Source organism: Calliopsis andreniformis, chromosome 3 (genome assembly GCF_051401765.1).
Source record: "Calliopsis andreniformis isolate RMS-2024a chromosome 3, iyCalAndr_principal, whole genome shotgun sequence".
Lineage (NCBI taxonomy): Eukaryota > Metazoa > Arthropoda > Insecta > Hymenoptera > Andrenidae > Calliopsis > Calliopsis andreniformis.
In genome coordinates this window covers 5,898,383-5,923,209 of record NC_135064.1, presented here as the reverse complement: position 1 = coordinate 5,923,209, position 24,827 = coordinate 5,898,383, and the positions used below count along the sequence as shown (strand labels likewise).

General features: G+C 32.6%; 1 protein-coding gene across 1 annotated transcript; it reads right to left on the bottom strand.

Annotated features, from left to right (window-relative positions):
• Positions 1–1,803: 1,803 nt before the first annotated feature.
• Positions 1,804–24,827, bottom strand: LOC143177070 (osmotic avoidance abnormal protein 3). The gene is made up of 6 exons (XM_076374843.1): positions 24,756–24,827; positions 12,454–13,226; positions 10,324–11,016; positions 8,828–9,327; positions 6,762–7,243; positions 1,804–2,121 (listed from the first exon to the last, which is right to left on the bottom strand). Exons 1-5 carry the CDS (start codon positions 24,825–24,827, stop codon positions 6,837–6,839), a joined length of 2,445 nt encoding a protein of 814 aa, XP_076230958.1. The 3' UTR covers positions 1,804–2,121; positions 6,762–6,836.

Here is a 24,827-nt window from a genome sequence, read left to right as displayed (position 1 = left end):
TTTCTGTTTCCTTGTAGAATATAAACAATGTTTAAAATGTTTAAAACAAATGATATAAAAATTAGAGAAAAAATGATTAGTGCACTAAATAGCGACATTTTCTCATTTTTCGAAAAATCATAATTTTTTAGTGACATTTTTTCTGTCACTATTACTGCAAATGAGTAATATATGATGCTACTTCATATATGTAGAATGTATTAAGTGATGTTTGTACATTAAGTGGTATACGTGGAAACGCTATTTTAAATGTATTTTATGCCATCTATTTTACATATCGCACATGCTTTACAAGAGAGTCGAATCTCAAAAAATCCAACTTATAAGTTACGATCACAAAAACTCCTCTATCATAAAATATTTACTAACTGAAGTTCTAAAAATTCCTCAAGCAAGTAATTATAAAGCATATCAAATTATGAATAATTCCTTCAGGCAAATTATATGAATAACAATCTATCGCATTAACTTTTTTTAAGTTCATAGCTGTTTGCATTGATTGGAAAATACATTTTTTTAATATATGCAAGACATTTTCCAATGCAATATTATTTTTAGGAGACACTCATTTTCAATACTTTAAGCTTAGTTTAGTTATTCTCTCATTCATTTAATACCAGATTTGCTATTCAGGTTTTACGCAGCTATAAAACGGTTGAACTATGAGTAACGCACGAAAAATAATCTGCAGAAATCACTAAAATCAAATGCTGTATTACTTTCTACAGATTAAATTATTTTTCGTAATAGTATTTCAGTAATTTTCTAAGAATTTTGACATCACATCAGCTGAGGATTAAGTGTGATACTTGCTATCTTTTGCACATACATATACACCCCTGTTCAAAAGTATTAAGGCACTGACTGTATTCAATGAACTTCCATTTTGCAATATAAATGGTCATTATTTTCGTTTTTTCATAAATTCTACTGCAAATGTACATTTAATGCACTCTAATTGTATAGATGTGAGTCATTTAATTATTTACGTCGTCGAAATTATAAAATACTTATAGGATATACTTTCGATGTGTTTCGTTTTGAAACATACGAGTATAATTCGTTTTTACGAATTGAAAGAAATTTTAAAAAGTCAATGAAAAAATACAATATCAATATATGTAGAAATGAATTGCTAATACGCACAGAATTGTGAAAGCATTGATAGAAGCACATGGCGGATGTATGTACAGATGAAATAACAATATAAATATTATTTTATGTCCTTAATCAAATATTTAATGAATTACTTGTTACAACTTTTCCAAATACATGTGAGTTAAAGAACAATATAAGTCTAAAATTAGTCATTTTGTAATAATTTCAAAAATATCTATGACATATTTGGACCTCAGAGTCAGACTGTTTTAAATCACACAGGAAACAGGTGGACTTAATACGGTCTGGCTCTAGGGTTCAAATATACATATAAAATGCACAAAACTACACATTGGGATTAAATATCTCAAAATGTGGTTTTTGGACTCGTAGTGTTCTTCAACTTTTCAATTCATATAATATGATCAAGTAAGTGCCTTACTACCTTTGGATAGGGGTGTATGCACACTACTGTGTGTAAGTATTTGAATACTTTCACATTATTGGAAATATATGAAATACACTTTTTTACTTATATTAACTAATATAAAATGTTATTCTCATTAGTATTTGTAAACCTTGTGCAATAATCATCTAAAATAACGTCTGTAATCAAAACTATACTAGAAAATTTTGATTGAAGTGTTCTTTATGCATTTCCCATAATATGAAAGTATCCAAAAGATTATGCGCGGTAATGTATATGAAAATGTATCCTAAGGTATCTTTTTGATGCAAGCATTGCAAACCGTCTTCATAAAATAAATTCTAATGCTTATCCGAAATATGTTTTTAACTTGTGTTACACATTGCAAGAACAAAACTTGACAAGTTTCAAGAACCAGTAGATGTTAGTTCCAAAAAGGAAGAAGGCGCTCCTTACGAGATTACAATCTTCTTATGACGAAAGACGATGTTATCATGTAGACACCATCGACAAAATTAAAGATTAACGATACGAACGTGTTCACTGTCCTCTTCTACTCTTACGATGGAAGGTACACGCATCCCGGACGCTGCTTCCTGAAAGAATCATAAATGGGATTAGCATCTTGCAATAGTCCCGCATCAGCCAGAACGTTGATCGTTAAAAAGAATTAATTGAAATATCACGCTATACAAAGCTAGTTTCATAAGAATACTTCATTAGAAAGATCACACGGATCATTAGTGTCGTAAATACTGTTAATGGATGTGACTGGTCTGACAGGTGAAATTCTGAGATTGTACAGAGAGAGTCACAAAAGATGGTCGTATCTGTATTGATAAAAAGTACCTATCTAATGAAATGATTGTACAGAATTCAATTATCTTAAGTGTTTTTGGTACATGTTGAAAATTTTGTAGGTTTTGTGAAAATTCAGAGGAAATGAAAGAAAAAAGATTGCAACAGAAAATGATTTACGAAGTAGGTATCTGATTTACCTCCGCCTTAAAATAATAATGTATGAATATGATTTTGAAATAAAAAATCACACCTTTTAGCTATTTGAATAAATGATTAGACTTGACATACATATTTATTGGCGATCAATGTAAATGCTGCTTTATCTTATTTAACTTGATTGTTTCTGCTGCTTTTAATATTTTACAACGTTTCAGACAAAAAAGGTTGGTTTTCATTTTAAAAAAATGCATGACGTAGACATTTCGTCATTTTGCCGTAGGATAGGAAATCTCCATGACGTAGGTGTGTTAACCGCAACGTGTGCCGTAGGTGTGCCTGACTGCAAAAGAACCATAATTTTGATGATTACATAATTCTTGATTCTTTTAAGTTCCTGAATTCCTAAGAATCCTTAATTGGCAAATTAAATCTTTAGAGTTTTGCTTATAAGGAACATTAAAAGGAAAGATTTATAATTCTTATTTATAATCAGCATCGCGTAGATGTATGGAAAATAGAAAAAATTGTTATTCAATCGACGAAAGTCCATATACAGTAAATTCAATTGATGTCATGCTGGGTATAGACTGGAATACAATTGTCAAAATTGTATACAATATTGTCTATTTTCTTATCTATTTGATAGAAAAAGTATCCTAATTTATTTCTGTTTTCAGACGTACGTATTTACATCAATTCCAATATTTTGCTATACCTAACATATTAAACAACTTTTCATGAACGTTGTATTCTGCGTCGTTTTAGTCTTATTTGCACATACAGAATATACTAGCGAAGATTGTACGGAAAACCGTGGGATATCCTAACACAAAATTGCATTTATTGCAATCCTAGCGTTACTGATTAGCGACAGATTGCATTCACTTGCAATCGGTCATTTGTGCTGCTTTGTCCTCGCTCTATTTATATTTCTTCGTATTTGCCCGCGCTCGTTCATTAAACGTAGACCCAGCTTAAGTATCTACAATTCCTAGACTGCGGATTTGTATGCAATTTGTGGGAAATTTCAATATGCGAAATGTGCAATACCGTATAATATGCAAGAATGTACAATATATCGATAGTTACACATTACACATATACATTATAATATTTCAAGAGTGAAGCAAATTCTTAATTAGGTTCCACTTCTCTAATTGTGTTTATGAAAATAGGAATTTGCATAAACACCTGCAGTTTAATAATTACACACACCGTTCAGATTGTCGTATGACACATGAACGATATTCAGCCAGCATCGAAATATTTGCTTCATTATACAGGGGGATTCATAAATGTATTTTAATATTTTAGGAAGTGAATCTATACATTAAAATAAGTAAGGACGGGTCATATAAGAATACATCTTATGTATTCTAGTGTTTGAGTTAGTGTTTGGATGACTAAAGAAATTGTTTCAAATGTTCGTTTCGTGTTTCAACACACTCCTGCCCAGATAGCACACGATGTCTTGAAGACGTCTATTTTATGTTCATTTTATGCCTGAACGTCTTACGAAATAATTTAGACGTCTTAAGTGAGTGTATATCTTAAAGACTTGCGAAGTTTACGTCTATAAAATGTCTTAAAGACACTACATGAACGTTCTAAAGACTTACGCTTTTGGACGTCTTAAAAACGTCTAATTTTTGTTTGAACGTCTTATATACATAATTTGGACGTCCCTAAAACGTCTTATAAATGTTTCTTAAGATGTCCTAAAGACATACTAATTTGTAACATCGGACGTTCCAGAGACGTCTTTTGGACATTTTTAGGACTTTACTGGATGTTTTTAAGACGTTTTTAAGATGTCTCTGTGCTATTTGGGTGCACGCCTCAATATTAAGTTCCTTACTTCCTCGGAAATATTAGATATAATAGGACCTTGATTAACTCTTTCGTGACTAGTAGGACATATCATATATACATACATATATTTTAGTTATTTTTTTCGGCTATTGGGTATAGAATAACGTTGAAAGCCTACTTAACAAAAAAACAAAAAAAAGGTACTAAAGAACAAAATCATTCATACAAAAGGATTAACTGAGGCATAATTACCCACGAATTTGATATCTAGGTTCTTAATTATTCGCTGTGTAACAATAACAGCATTGTAAAATCGTTTTAGAAATTCAAATCATGATTCAATAATAATCTATAGAAAGAAAAAAATGAGTCATTAAAAAGGGCGTTTTAATATTGAACCTAGTGTTAAGTCAGTCACTGGAAGTCCAATTGTTCATATTCTTCGACTCTTTTCAAATTTATTTTGTATCTTCTCACAGATAGTGCGCATTGTTCACTTATGTTGAATACACAATAGATTTTACGTGATCTCAAACTCCCAAGTCAGAAAATGGTGGTAGCCCTGTGATAGGTTCAGCTCACCCTACCCACCGATTCGCGAAGGTGTTGTTTAAGAATGTTATCACTATAAGAAGAAAATAAGAGGAGCACCATCATGCATGAATCACCTTTCTTTAATCATTCATAATTAGAAAGCCAGACACGTATGACGTATACGTATAAGATGTTTGCTTACTTTAAGGGGTTACATCTATCTACATAGATGTATAGAAGCCCGAAAGCTATGTAAGTTTGGGGATTTATTTTTTTTTAACTGTGAATGGAAATATTGCAATTTTTGTTCTCTAAAAGATATATCTTTCAACTGTATTATTCTAAATCTTCATAAAGAAATGTTGTTAATCATTGAAATGTTTTTAAGCATTTGCTGGTAGACATTCCCGAGTCTAAACAATACATCTGAAAGCAAGACCAAATCGATATTAAGAATAGGTGAAATTTAGAAGTCTTGACAATCTCTAAATTTTAATTTTACATTTTATTACAAAATGGTAGCCATGTAAAGTTATAATTTGGAATTTTAATGGAAAATTCGTCCTCTTTTTATTATTGAAAAATTGGGAATAAAATTTAGAAAAGTTAGATCGTCATGGACAACATAGGTTTCCTCAGAATATCTCCCATTTTGAAGTGAATCAGTCGAGTGGTTCTCGAGATATGATGTCTATCGCATTTGAAAATCGTATTTCAAGAAAAACGTGTTTAAAGTTTTAGATATGTATGTAGTTTCTTGTATGTAAGTAGCAGTACTCGACCACGCAAGACTGTGTCGTTCAAAGTTGTATAACTTTATCAATTTTCGAGACATCGATATGAAATTTTCAGGATACATTTTTGAAACCTGAAGCTTTCCAAACGTGTAAAAAACAAAAAATCGATTTTTTAATTTATCTAGGTAGATGTAATCTCTTAATGTGTAGGATAATCATTGACCTATATTTCTGAATTACCCCATGTACATATAATTTAATATAGAAATAAATATCATTGGTACTGTGCTGTTATAAATAAAGACGCATTTGTATTAAACTATCTTACAAGGTATTCGACTACAGGTGGAAGGAAATTTCAGAAATGATTCTAAATGTTAAAATAAGACAAAAATCGTGACTTACATAACTACGATCGAGTTTTCGTTAATTATAAGCATTTCAAGGAAACTGTCATTGTAATAGTCACAGCCACCCAGATAATACACGACGTCTCAAAGACGTCTATTTTATGCCTGAACGTCTTAATTTGTCTTAAAGGTTTCCGAAATTTACATCCGTAAGACGTCTTAAAGACTTACGCTTTTAGACGTCTTAAAAATGTCTATTTTTCGTCTGAACGTCTTATAGACGTACTTACAAAGACTTACATAGACGTACAAAGACGCTTTCTGGACATTTTTAGGTCTTTACTAGGTGTCTTTAAGGCGTCTCTGTGCTATATGGGTCGTGATGTAAGAAGACAAACTGTCTTACACAGTTGCGATAGAATACTACAACACATGACCTAGACAGTTGAACAGTGACTGCGATAATAATCTCTGCTCTCTATAATCTGACTCCTACCATGAGCTTCGTGTTGGCAATAGCTCCATTCAAGTTGCCGAATCCAGGCGAATTTTACCAATTTATAGATACTTATAGTTATAACTAATGAACAAAGCTGCAATCGTAAACTCATTATTCTTGATTTTTGCTTTATTGTGATATTTATAATCTTCCTCTTAAAGTATTACTTCACTTGTAATCGAATACCTTGTATAATATATTGGATATAATGATGTTAATTCGATGCCTTTCGTACAGATATATAGGCGACGACTACTCTTGATAGTGGTGTAGTGTTCTTAACCGATTTATATTTTTGTTCAAGCTTTGTTGATATCGTATAATATTCAAAGTATTAAATGTACCTCATAAACGTCCACATTACTGATGTCTTCCTACTTCAATATTTCTTATTTTCGTCATTACTTGTGCCTTCAACTTCAGTACGTAGGGGAACGAGCAGGTCCAAGTAATGTAGGACAACTGTCAGTTGCTTCGTTGTGGAGCAGTCTCGTTGATACTTTATCAGACATTGTCTCTGACAGAGGCTTCATTCCAAATTTGGCGGTTCCATTTGTACCCTGTGGGTATGAAGGCAACGCCTCTAGAATCCTTGGATGGTTTCTTTTCATTGCACTTAAAAGGGAACCTTTATTATTCTCCTCCGACATCCAGCCTGGTCGAGTCAATCGACCCGTTGGCAGACGTTGATTAGGTTTGTAATTGTCTACTTCACCAATCACTGGCGCGCTACTTTGCAGGTTCAGAGCGTTCAGCTGGAGGTAGTTTCCACCGATTGGTACCGAATCCTCGGAACCACCAGATCTGCTGATCCGATTGCTAGGTTCTGTAATATGATTAGAATAAGTGTATTTCACGTTTATTTATAATGTGGCGCATAAATAATTTTGTTCTTCATAAACTGTATAATAAATATTTTTTTATCATGTATATTTATTTTGTTTGTAGATAATGTAAAGTGTAAAAGATGGATTTGTTTTTAGTTTTTGTAAATGACATTTATTTTCTGTTTTGAATACGACGGTCTCTTTGACATTTTTTATGAAGATTTTCAATGTGTTTGGTTTCAGAGTTTGTACCTTTTTACCTTTTTTTTCAACCTCCTTCTCATCCTTAAGCTCTATTGTTTGGGACTTATTAGCATATGCCATGTTCTTTAAAGATGCTCACAGAAAAGAATTTGGGTGGGTTACATCAGAAAAAATAATCGGATCTTACTCCTTTGAGGATGCAAATCGAGAATTAGAAAGTAGTGTAAATGTCTAAACAAAATAAGCTCCTAAATTAGGATCTCAATTTTAACGCAACTTCGAAAACGAATTTTCAGGAAGCGCATAATTTCGTAAGCTTCAAACTTCAATTAGTCTTTTCGTTCGCTCGCCCAATTTTAATATCACTCAATTTTTTTATTGAGAATACTTGAAGAACCAGATGCTTGTCAATAAGTTATTAACAATGCAGAAGCGTAAGCGATTTTGAAATTATTTGTTAATTTTTATTAAAATTATGTTGCATGGTAAGGAACTTTTTACTTAAAGTCAATATATCTTTCATAATTATTGAAACCTTCTTAATAACAATGTAATGCAATTCTTTACTGTTATTTAAACTAAGTGCTTAACGAAGTAAGTTTCATTTTCCTTAATTCAGAGAATAATTCAATACTTTTGACCAGTGATGTATTTGAACAAATTCATTAGAAATAAGAAACATTGAAAGCCATCATGAAGAATATTACGGAAGGGGTCTAAATGTTGTGAAAAATAGAGGTCAAGCACAACATTATTTTCCGTATTAGAACTAAAAAGAATTTCATTTTGGATACTTTATATAAAAGAAGTAAGTATAAATGAATAAAAACAAGAAAATTATTAAATTTTGCACTTTGGAGATATATAGTTACTTTGATAAGAAAATACTCTAAAATCAAACTTGTAATCATTTTCTAAAACCAAATTTAATACTTTGAGACTCAAAGTTGTATAAACGTAACATTATTGAAAAATTACATCCTACACATTATACACCTTAAACATTATTTTGTCGAGACAAAAACGTATTTTATAATGATAGACACTATATTTATAGACACCCACTAAATGAAAAAGATAAAAACAATCTATGACTAAAGAAAGCTGATGTGTTCTACTGTTATAAATACATTAATTTTTACAATTTTCAAGATTTTCATTTTTATTTTACAACCTAAAATCTAGAGTCTAGAGTCTAGATCAAATTGGAGAAATCTTTGGGATCCCCTTTCATAACAGCAACATGCAGAAACAAAATTCAATGATATAAATTCACTAAAAAAACGTAGTATATGAAATGTTGCGTTTACTCAACTCTGGGTCTTAATGGGTCAAGATGGCAGACAAGCAATTTGAGGATGTTGAAAGCGTATACTTACCAAAAGTTTTTGCCTCTCTCACATGCGCCAGGAGTTTGTCAATCCTACTTCGGCGGAAGTACGTATCAACTATATCTGGTTTCTTAATCTCATCCTGTTCGTTGCTTTCTTCGTTGTCAGCGTTACGTTCGATTTCATTTTCAATTTCTTTGTTATTACTATTATTATTCAAGTCAGGTTTGGAAGCTAATACGGAGTACTGTACATTATCTTTAGGCACTAAAGATGGCGGCGGAAGAGGAATATGTGACGACACATCGGGAAGTCGCCAACGACCCAGTTCGTCGCACCAGGTTGCGGCTGCCCTAATAGCAGCCACATCGCGAAGAGGACAACCTGGTCGAAGTTGAGGCACCATCGCATCGCATATTTGAGATGTCAGCAACTCTCTCCGCAAAAGATCTCGACGCTCTGCGTCCCAGGATGCTTGGAGGTCTGCCGCTTCCGCTTCCAGCTGTTTCACTCGCTTCGCCATCCGTTTTAAAGCATCTTCTGTAGATCTGTAATTAGAAATTGGACTATTGTGGGGAGAATTCATATGTAGGGTGTCCTGGATATGAGGACTTAGCTTATGAGATATGAGGACTAGCTTAGGACCTCATTTAAAAAAGAATGCAATTCGGAGTAAAAGGGTGTTAGCATTTTCTTTATGAGATTACTAGTGAAAAACTTTTTGTGCTATATTTTTGTTGAAAGAAGTTTTAACGAACAGAGCTTATACAATTTTTTGGATAATTTTAAGAATGTACTTATGACGTACTGAAACCTTTTTGTTTTTTAGAATTGTTTACTATCAGATTAGAAGCTAGTGTCTTTGTGTTTGGCGACACTCTGTACATGTCATTTGTTTGGTTAATGCAGGCTTGGTCACAAATATTTGAAAAATAATTGTCTAAATAGTGTATTATATTATTTCATTAGATATTTTGAAATAATTATACATTGGTTTATAAAACTGATTTTTCTTCGAATTATTTCATTTAGTTATTAAATGAATTAATCTTCCATTTGATTTGATATTTTGTATCTGTGTAAATGTTTTCCGAATTAATTCCTCAAAAAATGTGTACTTTATTATGTTAATATTTTCAGTTATATCATCAATACGAACTCCATCCAGAATTCAAATCTATATTATCCAATGGTAAAGATATGAATATATTTGTGACAAAACCAATTTTGAAATCGAACACAGTTACATTATGAAAATTTCCGGACTTTAATTATGAGTTTAATAAATTCTCAAACTCATTGTGAATTAATAGAAATTAATTAATTGAAATAAAATATCAGGCAATCTCACTACAATCCTTTATGATAGGATTACTTGTTAGTTTATCTAAATGAATTAACTTAAATAAAAAGCTGTTTGAAAATGGCTTACTCGTATAATATCAATAAAGTAATTGAAATGATTCATTATTTCAATGTGTTATTTACTTTTATTTTTAATCAAATTCATCCAAGCCTGAACTAACATATGCTTTGTGACGAACCTAAGTTGGCCGTAGACCTGGAAGACACAACCATTGCCCTCTTGTGCACTTGACTCCAACGCTGAAGCAAGAGTCTCAAGTTTCTTCCGTCTTTTTTCTCTACGTCTTCTCAGCTCTGCATTTCCTTGTTCTTCTCCTCCAATCGTCAACTTTTCTAGCCTCTTTAGCACCTCTTGCATAGCAGCTTCTCGCTTCTTTCTTCGTCTCTCTTCACGTTCCTGATCTTGTTCGTCCAGCGGTTGTTGAGGAACGATTTTAAGAGACATGGTGTTGATCGCGCCAGACTCATAGCGAGATTTTAGAGCTTCTAGTTCCTCTCGAAGCTTCTGCGCCGATAAATTTGAATTTTCGCATTCCTTTTTCAGACGTTCAACCTCCTCCGGGTTTTCCTTCCCCCTAACACGATTCTCTTCATCCTCGTTCTCGATTGATACTTCTTTCAGTATCGACTGATCAGTCGATTCTAACAACTTCCGTAGACGCTGCAATTCCAATTGGTATTGCCTCAGCAAAGCGTCTTTTGGGTCCTCATTGATTACAGGTTTATTTTTAATGCATCGTGCCCTGGCTGCGTACCGCAGAGTGCTGAGGGTTTCCTCAGCATCAGCATCGCTAGGACTTATGCATGCTATCATTAATGTTCTTGCATTGCCTCCTAAACTGTCTCGTAGTAGCCTGGTCAGTTTGCTATCTCTGTAAGTACATTTTTAAAACATTTTTATAAGTCTTATAATTAGTAATCAGATCCTGTATGTGTGTGTAATGTTCCTTAATATGTTAACTGACTTGTAACTTTTCCATGATTTTCATACACTTGCACTTATACAAATTGTTATAACTATTTAAAAAGTGAAATAATTTCAATGATATTGAATTATTTTTCATTATTTCTAAGGACAATAACGTTGTTTAAAAAGGAATTGAAGATTGAATTCAATTTATTGTAAATGCATTAAGAAAACATATATTTATTTATAAACAGTCATTGTAGGTATTAAGTGAAATACCTAAAATGATAGGCATTTGTTCTGAGCAAAGAAAATAATTTTATTGTTAGTAAATGTACCTAATTCTAATATCCAATTCAACATCGGTAACAGATGTTTAAAACTTCTTTCTACCATTAAACTTTTTAAATAGATAAGAGACTTATAACAAAAACTTATTTATCAATTTATATTTTTTGTCAGAATAGCAAAAGTGTACTTTAAGTGTGTACTTTAAGTGTACATGACTACAAATTCGTTGCCTTTATAAATTCCTCGACACGGACGCACACTTATTAGACTCATAATAACGTACTAAAAACAATAGGTCATACGCTAGCAAAGAAGTCTTACATGATCTGCTCTATTTCATTAGAACCAGAAAAATGTTGAATCAAATTTTAAGAGACTGTTCTGCAATATTCTTTATTACGTTCTTGGTATGTACAAGGTGTTTGTCGACAGGTGTCAACAGTTTCAAGAGGTGACATAACGGAATAGGACGCAAATTATGAATGACGAAATTGCGTACTAAACTAGGATTTCGTTTGTCAATCATAAACGTTTAAAGAAAACTGAAGCTATAATAGCCATTGACCTAAATTTAGTTTCTACATTCCTATGAGTTGGTTTCGACGAGTGATAGCCAAATGTTATTAAAGTATTTCGTCTATCAGAAGTACTCGAAACATGCAAACTCTATTAAAACTCTATTCTAGATGCTAAAATATATAAGTGATCCAAAATTCGCGAGAAATGTGTCTGAGTTTCGAGTTATTCTACTGCTGGCGTGCATTAGTCAAATCAAACACAGCGAAGGCAGTAGAATCTAGAATAAGTCCTAAGTCAGACACAGCGAAGTCAGTAGAATTTTCAAGCCAGGTATATTACATGCATATTTCCGTTGTTTCTTCAACAATTAATAACTTGGACACGAAGCTTGAACGCAATTTCGTCTATCTTTATTTTTTCTCATTTTAACATGTAGAATCATCCCTTTAAATTTCATCACCTCCTTTAAAATCTGCATAGATTTTACTGTATGTTGAGTCTCACTTCTAAACACTAAAATCTGTTCCTATCACAATAATTGCAAAATTTAACAAGAACTATTTTCGGTATATGGCTCTCAATTTGTAAATACCTGTATGGGACATGTCGTCCCTGTCCAGCAGCCAACGCGCTGATCACATTCCCCAATGCAGAAAGACTCAAATTAATATTAGCCGCCTCCTTTAAGCGATCCCCAGTAGCTCCGGTCCTCGCCTGCCTCTCAGATCCAGCCAAGTCCACCAGGTGAAGTCTTCCTCTCTTAACCGTATTCTCAGTCTTGCTATCGTCATTAATTGCAAGCGTTTCCAGAGATATCGTCAATACAGCATGACTTCTGGAGCTCGCTGCATTCATCTTGGTAGCTGCAAGAGCCCTTCTCCTGTCGCCCTGTTCAACCAAACGCGCACACTCTGCAGCATCCTTAACCGTGACTTCCCTCAAGCCACCAGCCACGTAAGTACCGCGATTTGGATCTTCCTTCAAGGTCAGTAAATCGCTCATGCCATCTTGCAACAGATCCCTCAGTCGCTCGTTGTAGATCTCCAGGTAGCTGAGCAATGCTAGGTATCTCATCTCCGAACTGGATGTCGAAGTGGCCTCGAAAAGATGGTCCAGAGTGCGTTCGATGAATCCTCTCATCGTGTGAGACTTCCCACAGCCTGTTTGTCCATAGGCAAACACTGTGCCGTTGTAACCATCCAGGACTGCCTCTACAATGACAGACCCTACGTTCTCGTACACCAATTCGGTAGTGGCTTCTGGCCCAAAGGTTGCGTCGAATTGGTACACTTTGCCATTCCCAGCTCCTCCAGCTGGACACTCCAGGGTGCAACATTTTGAGAGGCTGTCGATTGTTACTACGTTCTGTGAAGATTTAGGTAAGTTAGTTCTTAAAGTAATGAGGTATTTGCTTATATTGGGTTTAAAAAATCAGTTTTTTCTTTTTCCGTTTTTTGCTAGTTGGAATGTTTTACAATATTCTACTGAAAGAATATTTAAGAAATTCCAAATATTTATTAGTAAACTTCGACAGGTTGGAAATCCAATGTGCAGATTAATGTAAAAACAAGAAGTATGTAGGGCTTCTAGTATGGAGGACAAAAAGTTCATAAAAACTGTCCTGTTTTGTATCTTTCGATTTTTACAGGGGATTGATTTTGCAAATTTCTAGTTTTATTCAGAAAATATTACATGTAAATGTGTAATAATTTTGATGTAATATTAGGTGCAGATATTCTATAGTTATGGTAGAATATTTGGCGTAAATACTCACTAATTTTAGTAATAGTAATGTTACCAGAATACTCAACAAAATACCTATAATTTATAGAATAAAAATAGAAAAACTGACCGTCATTAACACACAAGTAGTGAAATATCGATCATAACTCACTTTATGTTCTTTTTAATACTGTCTTTAAATGGTTAGCTTTATCTATTTTACATTTTTTACACATTTAAAGCTATTTAGTTAAAAAAATTTTAATAATCAGAACAATAGAAGCATATTTTCAAACAACTTTCCTCATGCGATCAGTATTTCCCCAATTTCCCCTACTCATATCATACAGTCCAGCACATCGAGTGATTATGTCATTGTATGTATGTTATGACTAAAAACAATTCAGAGCTGGAATGACATATTTACATCCATCATTTGGATTATAAAATTTTTTGTGTACCTTTAGTTAATTACTATGACGTAGATGCTACTTTTGTATATTAGTTATGAGTCATAACTTATGACGTATACAAGGTGCAAAAAATATACATGATAATATTTTAAAGGATGATAGGAGAATTTAAATGGAATACAAAATGTTCATAATATAATGCCCAACCTGCTTCCTTTTTACAATAATAATCTCTTGAAACTAATATACCTATATATATATGTATATGGTAAACTAACATTCAGAAAATTCTGTAATTTTAGAGATACATTGAAGAACAGAAATAGAGCAAAAAATGTTAATACATTTTGTTGTCCCTCTTACAGTTTTACTTTTATAACATACGTTGTTCATACCCTGTATACAGGATGTTTCGTAATATATGAAAAGTACAGCAAGGGCTGTTTTAGCGCACAAAAATAAGATGAGTAGTTCATATAAACATACGCTCTCTATGACCTTGTTTTCGAGTTACAATTTTTTTATGTTGCAACAATTTATTTCCCATATGGATGGATACAATGGCATTGGATATTGGTTTTTTGTTTCCCTGTACGATTTGGAGATCAGTAGATCAAAGAAAGTAAATACTATTATATTATGAATGAAACAGTTAGTACACACATTACGATCAGTGAAATCAGATATTTGAAACAAGGTTATTCTGAATGAATGATAGTCGGGAAAATGAGTTATTACAACAGCGAAATGACATGTATTTTATGCATACATATATGTAGGTACGTATAAACTTGCAGAGAGTAATGCTGTAAGAGCTAAACTTCTGATTCATAAACAGTCTCTGAATCGTCGTTTGCTCAAGAGGAAAACATTTCAAGTTTCGAAGAATATACGAATCTTCAAAATACTTGGCTTTTTAACCCTTTTTTTTGCAAATTATTTAATGACTACAAAGAAATATTTATATTTTAAATCCTTCTTTCATTCGTTGTTATTTCTTAACAGTGACAAATAAAGGACTTAAATAAGGTTTCAATTTTGATTAATAGATAAACGAGTTCTGAAGTACCAAAGAACGGATTCTGAACAGTGTTGCATTGAATTCTTCCCGTAATACAAAAGAAATAAGAAGAGAAGTATGGTACCTTTAATATGATTAAACTGCGTTATGGAGAATTTCGTATAAACAGTAACTTCATCCTTATTACAAAACAAGTCGTTACTCGAAAACAAGGTCATGTGGGGCATACAGTCGGTAGTCAGATTATTATGAACACTTTGAAAGTATCATGTACTTAAAATTTGAGCAGGAATGGAACTCAAAATGATATCTTTTTTATTACAAAACATATTGTTATGTGTTAATAATATATGATAATGATTATATAGCTTCTACAATTTTTTAAAAATATACACATAAACGTCAACAAAAGCAAAGTTATGAATCAGCAACATCAAGTCACACTCGCGAATGATCAATGGCAATACAAAATAGTGCATAGCCTTTTATAAATATGGGTCTGACTGTGCACTAACTAAACGAAACACTGTTACAAATATATCGTAAGATAATTAAATTGTATACCTATATGTTAAAAACAAGAAAAAGGATATATGCTACCATATATAAGTATTTGGACACTTTCATATTATTACACTTGTAATATTATTATTACATTTCTTTTAAAATTCGCTGGTATAGTTTTGGCTACAGACCTTATCTCAGACGATTATTTATAAGGTTTACGAATACATATGAGAATAACATTTGATATCAGTTAGTATGGATGAAAAAGTGTAATAGTCCTAAATAAAAGTCCTAATGACATAAAAGTGTCCAATTACTTTATGCATTTAATTTAATACGCACGATAGTGTATTTCACTATTATTGAAGTCATGATACGCTGAAAACAGTCTTTCTAACTGTTCACAATAATTTGACAATAATTTTCACAATAATGAACTTTTTCTGTTATTTTAGTACACTGAAACCGCCCCTGCTGTTCTTTCCACATATTGCAGAACACCCTGTACATTATCAATACTTTAAAAGATTATATAAATAACTATAACACTAGCAACACACGGAAGTTTCAAGTAGCAACTTGGTTCACATTGCAGAATATTTTTCCGTGACGAAGACAATCTTGCTGCATACCAAACTCCATGCTGTCTAACGTTATGCAGACCATTTTCCTCACTATTAATACTATTAGTGATAGAAGGAATCAGAAATGGAGGCCTTCACTGTCCAGTGATGTACAGTCCTCCCTGTTGAGGTTTTCGGGAGTAAACTGTGTCGTTTTGAAAGAATTTTTCCAACATTTCACAATATTTCACAATCATTGCAGCTATACTGCGTTCACTGAGAGAACGCAGTCGTTTCACGCAGATGGCTTCCATTGCCCCGACTGACTTTTCCACTGAGATTGGTGAAGGATTCAAGAGCCTAAAAGGACACGCCTTACTTCTTTCTACTCTGTATACCTAGTGTCCAAATGAAACAAATGTTTCTATCTATTAAGAAACAATATTTATTGAGATATCAATGTATAAGAATTCACAGCTTATTTGATTATAAAGAAACAGCAACGGTAGAACTGTTTCCTGGATTTCCTACAAAATGTTCGATGCGACCAGGTAGTTTATGACACGGGAAATCTAGGGTCGTTTATGGTATTGCAACGAAGTAAGAATTCTGACTAGTACCAGTACATTTTCGGTCGACAGAGACGATATTCAAGAAGATTTTTATTTGCTAACAGAGCCGCATTAATACTTTCGGAGAAAACTAAAATCTAAAAGAATATCGTTTGCTTGCTCAAAATTTCTTTCACACCGTTTATGCGCTAACACTTGAAGAAGTGACTTTCTTTAGAAATGATAGGACCTACAAGGGCCCAACAAGGGGTTCATGGATAGGGATGTGCTCGGGAGTGACAGAGCCAATAACTAATGAGCGTAGGCGTGAACTGCGCAAAGGGTACGAAAACTCGTCAACCGACAACTGCGTTCTCCCAGTGAACGAAGTATAGGTTCATCAGTGAGTTAAATAACTCACGGATACGTATTAGTCTGATATTAGTTGGGTTGGGAAATACGTTTTATAAATATCTCAAAATCTGTTTATGTCATCGTATTACTTATTAAAAAACACTCATTTTGTATATTTACAATTTTTTCCGCCTGCATTAATTTTCAAGATATTCACAAAAATTTATTTTCCACTCGAGCTTTGGGGGTAGTTTTCACCCCCTAAACATAAATACCAGCAGCTAATAGATAATTCTTTTTCCATACTCTACTCGTGTACCAAGTTTTATTAAAATCGGAAGATGACACTTAAATGATTTTTTTTGTGAGTTAATACTGGTGCTAGATACGTATCAGTGTGTCACTTAACCTCCTGATGAAGCTTCAATGCCTGTGAAACGTTGGAAAAATTCTTTCAAAAAAATTGAGCTCACTCCTAAAAGCTTCAACAATGAGAACTATTTATATATATAATAGAAGAAATTTCAAATATACAAAACATCTTCAAGTTTATTGTCTAAACTTCGTCAGCATGTTCTACAAGTACAAATAGAACTCAAATATCATATAGCAAGAAATCCATAAATGTTTTATCAAGATGTTATAACAAAAACATGCAATTCTAATAGTGATGAACTATTGAATTTATTGTAGACTGAATTTCGTCGCAATTCTCGATCATTCAATATTAATAAATAACATTAAGATTATGTCTGTTGCCTTGCCCTGGATTGAACTGAGAGAGAAATAATATTAAAATATTCTCCGCGTTTCACGTTTTTGTTATAAGTTATAACTTCTGAATTAAGTATTTATGGACTTTTTGTTATATGACATTTTAGTTACACTGACCTTTATACGAAAAAGTGTGGGACATACTCTAGAATGAGATTTAAATCCAGTGATCTCTAGCTGTTTATTTGATATAACTTCTATTGATTATATTCATAAAATTGTCGATTGTTTATATCTAGTGTCTTTTTGAGCAGCAACAATTGTCTGTACACTACGAATTCTGTAAAAATACGTAAAAATTGAAGAGGTACCAATTGTATGCTTCTTCCCTAATTTAAATGACAGAATGTGTCGAATTCTAAACGAGTCTTCATTTCAAATGGCAATTTTAATTACCTGGCGTAATGATCTCATTTTAAATGTAAAAGGAACCAGTTACGAAAAGAAAAGTAAGGCTAATGTCATGCTTCGTTTTTACGAAGTTAATGTAGTATCTGACATATACTGATACGTAGTATTTGCTTTACATGTTCGATTCTCTAACCTTGACCATAAAACTGATCTTGGGTTATTTATATTTTTATTCCTTTTTTTTCTATACATTTTTATTTCTCTCATTATATCTACTACACTATTAATGTGTCTTAACTGAAAACATGTTTTTAAAAGACGAATAAAAATGACTGTCGAAATAGTGATAATTAATTTTTACATTTTCAAATATTTATTAGAAAACTTGAATACAAATATTTAATAGGAGTGTTTCATTTTCACTTTCTGTGCAACATATTTGTCAGTAGTATCATGTCTGTCCATAACGTAGTACAATTTAAAAAGTGTAAATAATCGATATTACATCAGTGTATAAAGTGTTTATACATATTAAAATATAATATACATCTTAAAATCAATTCTATCTAAACTTACTGATATACCCTTGTACATTAAAGCTATCTAACTGGCATTCTGAAATCTCAACAATCGAAAAGAAACACTGGAAACCACGTTCATAGTCTAAGAAATTTATGGTCCAAAGTTGATGTCAACGTTAAACATAGACTGTCGATATATAACGTATAAATGTAAATTATACAGTGGACGACATTTCATTGATACATAGTTATAATACCATGGCACAGTAAATGTCACGGTAAATTAAAGTATCGCATAAATTAATCGTAAATAATAAAAATCGGACCATTTCTTACACCTGGTTAGTTACGAAACTAGTTACTAGTCGATCGGATTTCTGAAAAAGTTGTACAATATTGCAACAACATTGAACGCGTTAGCGGAACGTGTTTATTACCTGCGCGACGATTCGATTTACCAATACGTATGTAGTTTGTATCTGCATCGATCCAATTTCGCGGAAATAGTAGAAAATCCAGTGGATGCTTTCTATTTTTAAATGCAACAAATATATAGTGATAATTGTAGTTTCTCGAAGTTTTAAGTAGATACATGTAAGAAAATTTTAAAGACATAAACATTTGAATAATAAGAATTATCATTCTATTTTATTCTAAATTTAATAAAAATCCAATCCAAACCTACTATCAACTTGATTGAGATCATGTGCCATGAGCCACATAATTTTGTTAGAATTAAATATCTCAAGGGCCAAATTGATCAACTCTTTATAGAACATTTGCTGGTAAAGTGTAGAGAACATTATCTATTATAATAATGTAATCTACAATATATATATATATATTGTTAATGTATCTTAAAAAATACAAACAAACAGTAATATGATGTAGTGAATTATTTAAAATTTTGATTTTATATGATCTAGTGTAAAGCACATAAAAATAAGTATTGTAAACAAAATTATCCGCAACTGATTTAGTTTTTTTTTTTCTTTTTTTTTATATAGTATTTGTAAGTGTAGAAACTACAAAAAAATACGATAACAAGTACTTACTATACTATTATTTTATATGTATTTGTACCTAGAACCTTGAACAGAAAATCAATATAGGGATTGCTTTATTGTTATCTTTATCGCTAACTTCGTAAACAATGTCTTAGAGTACATGCCTTATTTTTGGCGTTGGATTTTCCACTACGATCATATCAGTAATGCACTTTTTTAATAAAAAATTTAATAAAATTTGGTAAAACATAGTAACAATGTAATAATTTTCGCTGAAAATTTTACGCTGAATAATATAATTTTATTAAAGTATTTGGTACATTTTTAACTATAAAATGGAGTTAATCAAGAAGAAGTATATGCTCTTTCACCCTGAGGTGGTAAAAATACTTAGAAAGGAAAATCGTTTAATTTTTGAAGAATTATACGCTAACTGCTTGGTCGAAGAATAAAATTGAAAAATGTACAAAAACTGAAGTTAATCAACTCAGCTTCTGGGAGACTTAATTTTCACGAAAGACAAAGGCTTCGCACGATTTAAGAACCAGGGCACTTATCAATTGCCCTAACTATCTGCCAACACTAGTGTCAACAATCCTAACGTCATGAACTTCAAAGTGTGCAGCAACGTGCTTCTATCGGATGTCCATCAACGTTTCTCGTGGCTACGTATCACGGGCATCGTGACCGGTGAGTTGTCATGAAATTTACCATTCCATAATATATTCAACGAGCCACGAGGAACGCTAAGCACGCCAGCTAGGGCGAATCGGTAATGGTGCATGCACAGGTGCATAGATAGCAGCCGTCGAAACACCGCTACACACATCTATTTCCATACGTACACGTGCTTATCGATGGCATGAAATATATGCCAAATCGATAAGGGAGCTCAGTCATAGTGCCACCTTTTCTGCGTTCGTGCATGACGACACACGTGGTTGACACAGTGGCACGTGTATACATACTTATGTGTTCGTCATGCATGGGACAGGTTTTGTATGGTTGCAATCGTGCTACTGATCACGTACGTAAGCGAAGCAATTTCGTGCCTCGTGGAATTTATTCTGTGAACGTTTAGATTATCTCTGCGTTTTCTGACTCTTGCAACAATCGTAGAATATGTTCAGCCACATTTTCACGTGTGCAGTGCATGGAAGAAATGGTTATACAGATCTTGGAAAAGTCTCCTAAGTAGATTTTTGTAGGGTCTGTTATAGACCTTTGCAAAATTAATAAAGATAACTTGACTACTGTAGGAGCAGCTTTGTTAAATCTACAAAGTTGGCTCTTACCGATTCTATTAAATTGAGGCCTGTTAGAATACTTTTGTAAATTCTACAAGAAACTTCAATGACTTCAGCTTAACATTTCTTTTTCACATGTGTATCGTGAAAAACACTCACGATGTATAGAGAAGATGATCTTTTGACGATGATCTGACATGTAATAAGTAGACGGATTTCCATGCAAATGTGTAGTTTGGCAAACACAGCTGAAGACAGGAATTGGTGAATTGAAGAAGTATAGAAGTTCAAAAATCACATCTTGAAATATTTGATCCCAACTTGTGGTTCTATGTATTTTATAGGTCTGGAACTCAGAACCAGAATGTATTAAGTCCATTTCTTTTCTGCGTTACTTAATATACAGGGTGATCAGTTCAACTGAAAACCCTCTAATGAGTGTTGGCAGCACTTTACAATGCTAACAGCATTTACAATGAATGCTGCCAACACTCGGAAGATTTCCAGTTAAACTGATCACCCTGTACTTTGGCTCAAAGCTCTAGACATAATTTAGAAATTATTTGAAAATGGAGAAGTTTAAAGTTGTACTGTTCTCCAATTTACTGATTCAAATAGAATTTAAAGCCTTGTTCAGATTAGTCAAGTTATTTGAATTCAAGCTGTCAGGCAAAAATAATAAAAATGGCATCGAAAAATGTGGTGCATCCTAGTTATTTGGTTATGTATTTTTCAAATAAGATATACACTTTTGATAACTTCCTTGACGTTTACATGTTTATCGATTTGCTTAAAATTTGTCCTGTATGGTAAAGAATATAATTCATCATGACATACATCAATGAATGTGTATTTCAAGGCAAGGAAAAGTTGAAAAGATGTCAACTTCACCCGAAGCTTGAAAGGATATTTGAAGTATATCACATTTGTCATATTGCCTTGAATCACTTGCATTCAAACCACTTGAATTCAAGTAACTTGACTAATCTGAACAAGGTTTAAGTAAAAATTGATTTTGTCATTCATAGATCTACAGGGTGTCCCATTTAAAAAGATTTCATGCGGAATCTCGACAATCTCTTAAAATCTCGGAAGCATGTCGATTTAGAGAAGATTAGTAGCCATCTTAAATTCCTGCCCTCTTAAATGTAAGTTTTATTCCAAACATTTTTTTAAACGCGCTACAATTTGTAAGATAATTTTGCTTTACTTTCTAAAATATATATAGTATATGTATTTTTGCAAATAATATGTATCCTGTAACTTTTTACATAGTTGAAATTGCTATAAATGCATAAAAATCCGCAATTTAGTAATGAGTTACACATTGTGTAAATGAAGATTTCATACTTTATTAACGTCTCATTATTGGTTCGTGACTCAATGTAACGAGCGTATTTGTTCCTTACTTTTGCCTTCTAGTAAGGTAATTCTAAGGTAAACGTTGGAATTCAAATTTTCACTCAGATTTTGAGTAACATTAATTTGGCTTACAAGAAATCCTTGTACCAAGTGTGGAATCGATTTACCGTATAGTTATCGAGAAATTGTTAATAAAAGTTGATGTATTTTAATACAATGACATTTGGCGGAGTCGAAAAAAGACTGCTTTTCTTTTATTTTGTTTTAGAACTATATCCGAGAACCTTATCAAAATTGACACGAAATTAGATTGTTATGAAGTAAATGTATTAAGTTCTCTAAAACTGTCCTCATAGTTTTTTCGTAATTGTTGATGAAAATTGTAAACATTTTTTAGAAGCCTGGGAAAGTACTCAATTGAAGAGTAGACACTAATCAATTAAATATCCTGTTTTCGTATTGAAAACGTTTATATCAATGTTTAACTTTTTCAATACCTAAATCTAACTGGTGTACAAATTATTACTTTAACTGACATATCACTTTTATGTTAAGGTTAAGAAGTACATATCTTAAGTCATGTTTTCATGTGTACATAGTTTGCATTATGAGGAATTATGTATGTGAGAATGTGGCTTTACGTTGTGATATTTTTCTAATTATCCTTAAATTACTGTTTTAACATTGTTTTAGTTAATGAAAGTCTGAGCAAAGAGGTAGATATAGTGTATAAGGTAGATTTAGTGTCCTTTAACTTATTCTTTACTTAGAAAGTTTAATTAATTTGCGGATAAAGCCACGTTCTAACTTATGCAATGGGTTACACTTGACATAACGAAACTGATGTTGCATGGACATACCCTGTGCACGTGAAAATTTCTGTTGCATGTGGAAACATGGTTTCACATTATAGCACATGAAAGTTTCCATTAAATATTTCATTGACTAAATCCACATTCTTACATGTGCGATATACAATGTAGAACATTTGTAACATTGACAGAATCCTGTTCCTCAGAAATAAAACTATTGAAATGGACTTTCTGTTCAAACATAACAAACTATAAATTAAAGATTGAGTTAAAGATCCTACTGGCCAGAAGTTTGAAATTAATAGGGTATTTCTACTTGTAAGCGTCGATTTTTAAAATAAAGAAACTACAAATATAAAAATTTTTCTTCCATGTTTAGTCATTTTTTAAAATAACATAGCGTAATTTTCATGCAATTATTTTTACTATTACTCAAATTGTTGCATGTTTTCTGCAAGGTATAGTATTGAGTAGCTGCCATGATATCTCGAAAACAAATTGATAAAGCTTCTTCAAATCGTATGCACATATTAATTGTATGCCCCTTTATCGCGTAAATTAAAATTATTTCAATATTTACAATAGTCTTGTTTATCGCATGAAGAAGTAAAAAATTGTATAAATTCTTTATACGACCAACATTTTGTCGAGAAATTCTTTTTGCTTTGTTTTAGTTCAGACAATAGCGACTGATCTATAAATTAAAAACGTTTTGATTCTAGATTCAAATAGATTTAGTTTCCTATTTCAAGTGACTGTAACAATTAAAATCGTGGCAACCGTTTGAAATACCATATCGCAGGAAATATACAGCAAATATTTTCAAAATAGTATAAAAAAACTGCGTTATCTCAAAATATCGTCAACTACTTATGCAAAGTTTCAGAACTATAGATCTATGATAATAAAAAGTATTTCATATAAAAAGTCGCTTTAGAAACGTCAGCTCCGAATGGAAATATGTACTCTCTTAAATGAAACTTACTTTGTCAAATACTCAATTCAAATAACAGCAAACAATTGTATTTATTTATTGAATTTTCATTTAACTAAGAAAGGAATTATTATAACTGTTGAAAGTATTAACTTGAGTGAAAAATACTTCACTATGCACTACAATTATAAGAATTAGCAAGTGATTTTAAACTTTTGATCTGCAGTGTACATAACTCCAATCTAGAGACAGTATCGGACAAAAATATCGGTTTAGAGCTTACGTATTCAGTTAGCTACACGATTCCTTCCAAAAGCTTTACTTAGCTCATATCTGACCGGATGATGAAAATTCGCAATTTCATCGCCAGTTACCAATGACCAAATTATGTACGTTCATCGAATCTGCGACTTGTGCCAAAAAGTGTTGGCCTTTAGGCGTTAGCAGTGCATATAATGTCAGTCAGATCTGTGTTAAAAGGAGGATAGTAGAATGATATAGGAAAATCGTCCCAGGAAAATTACTAGCGACGAATGCAAGCTGGAATGTTTTGTTACGGTAGTCGCTAGGCTACAACGCGCTCGATATTAACGATGACGAGTTTTCCACGTACTTAGGCAGATAAACGATACGAGAAAGGAAGAGCAGAGTGCATACGTGCCGATCAAGGTGTACGCACGAAACTAACAAGTCACAAGCCAGAGATGCATCTCGGTGCAGGGTGTTTTTTTTGTTCTGCTTCCCTACCGACGTACCCTGCATCCCTGTTGCAGTTCCCGCGCGTTCATCGGCCGACATCTCACGGCCACTTTCACGGACTCGCTCAT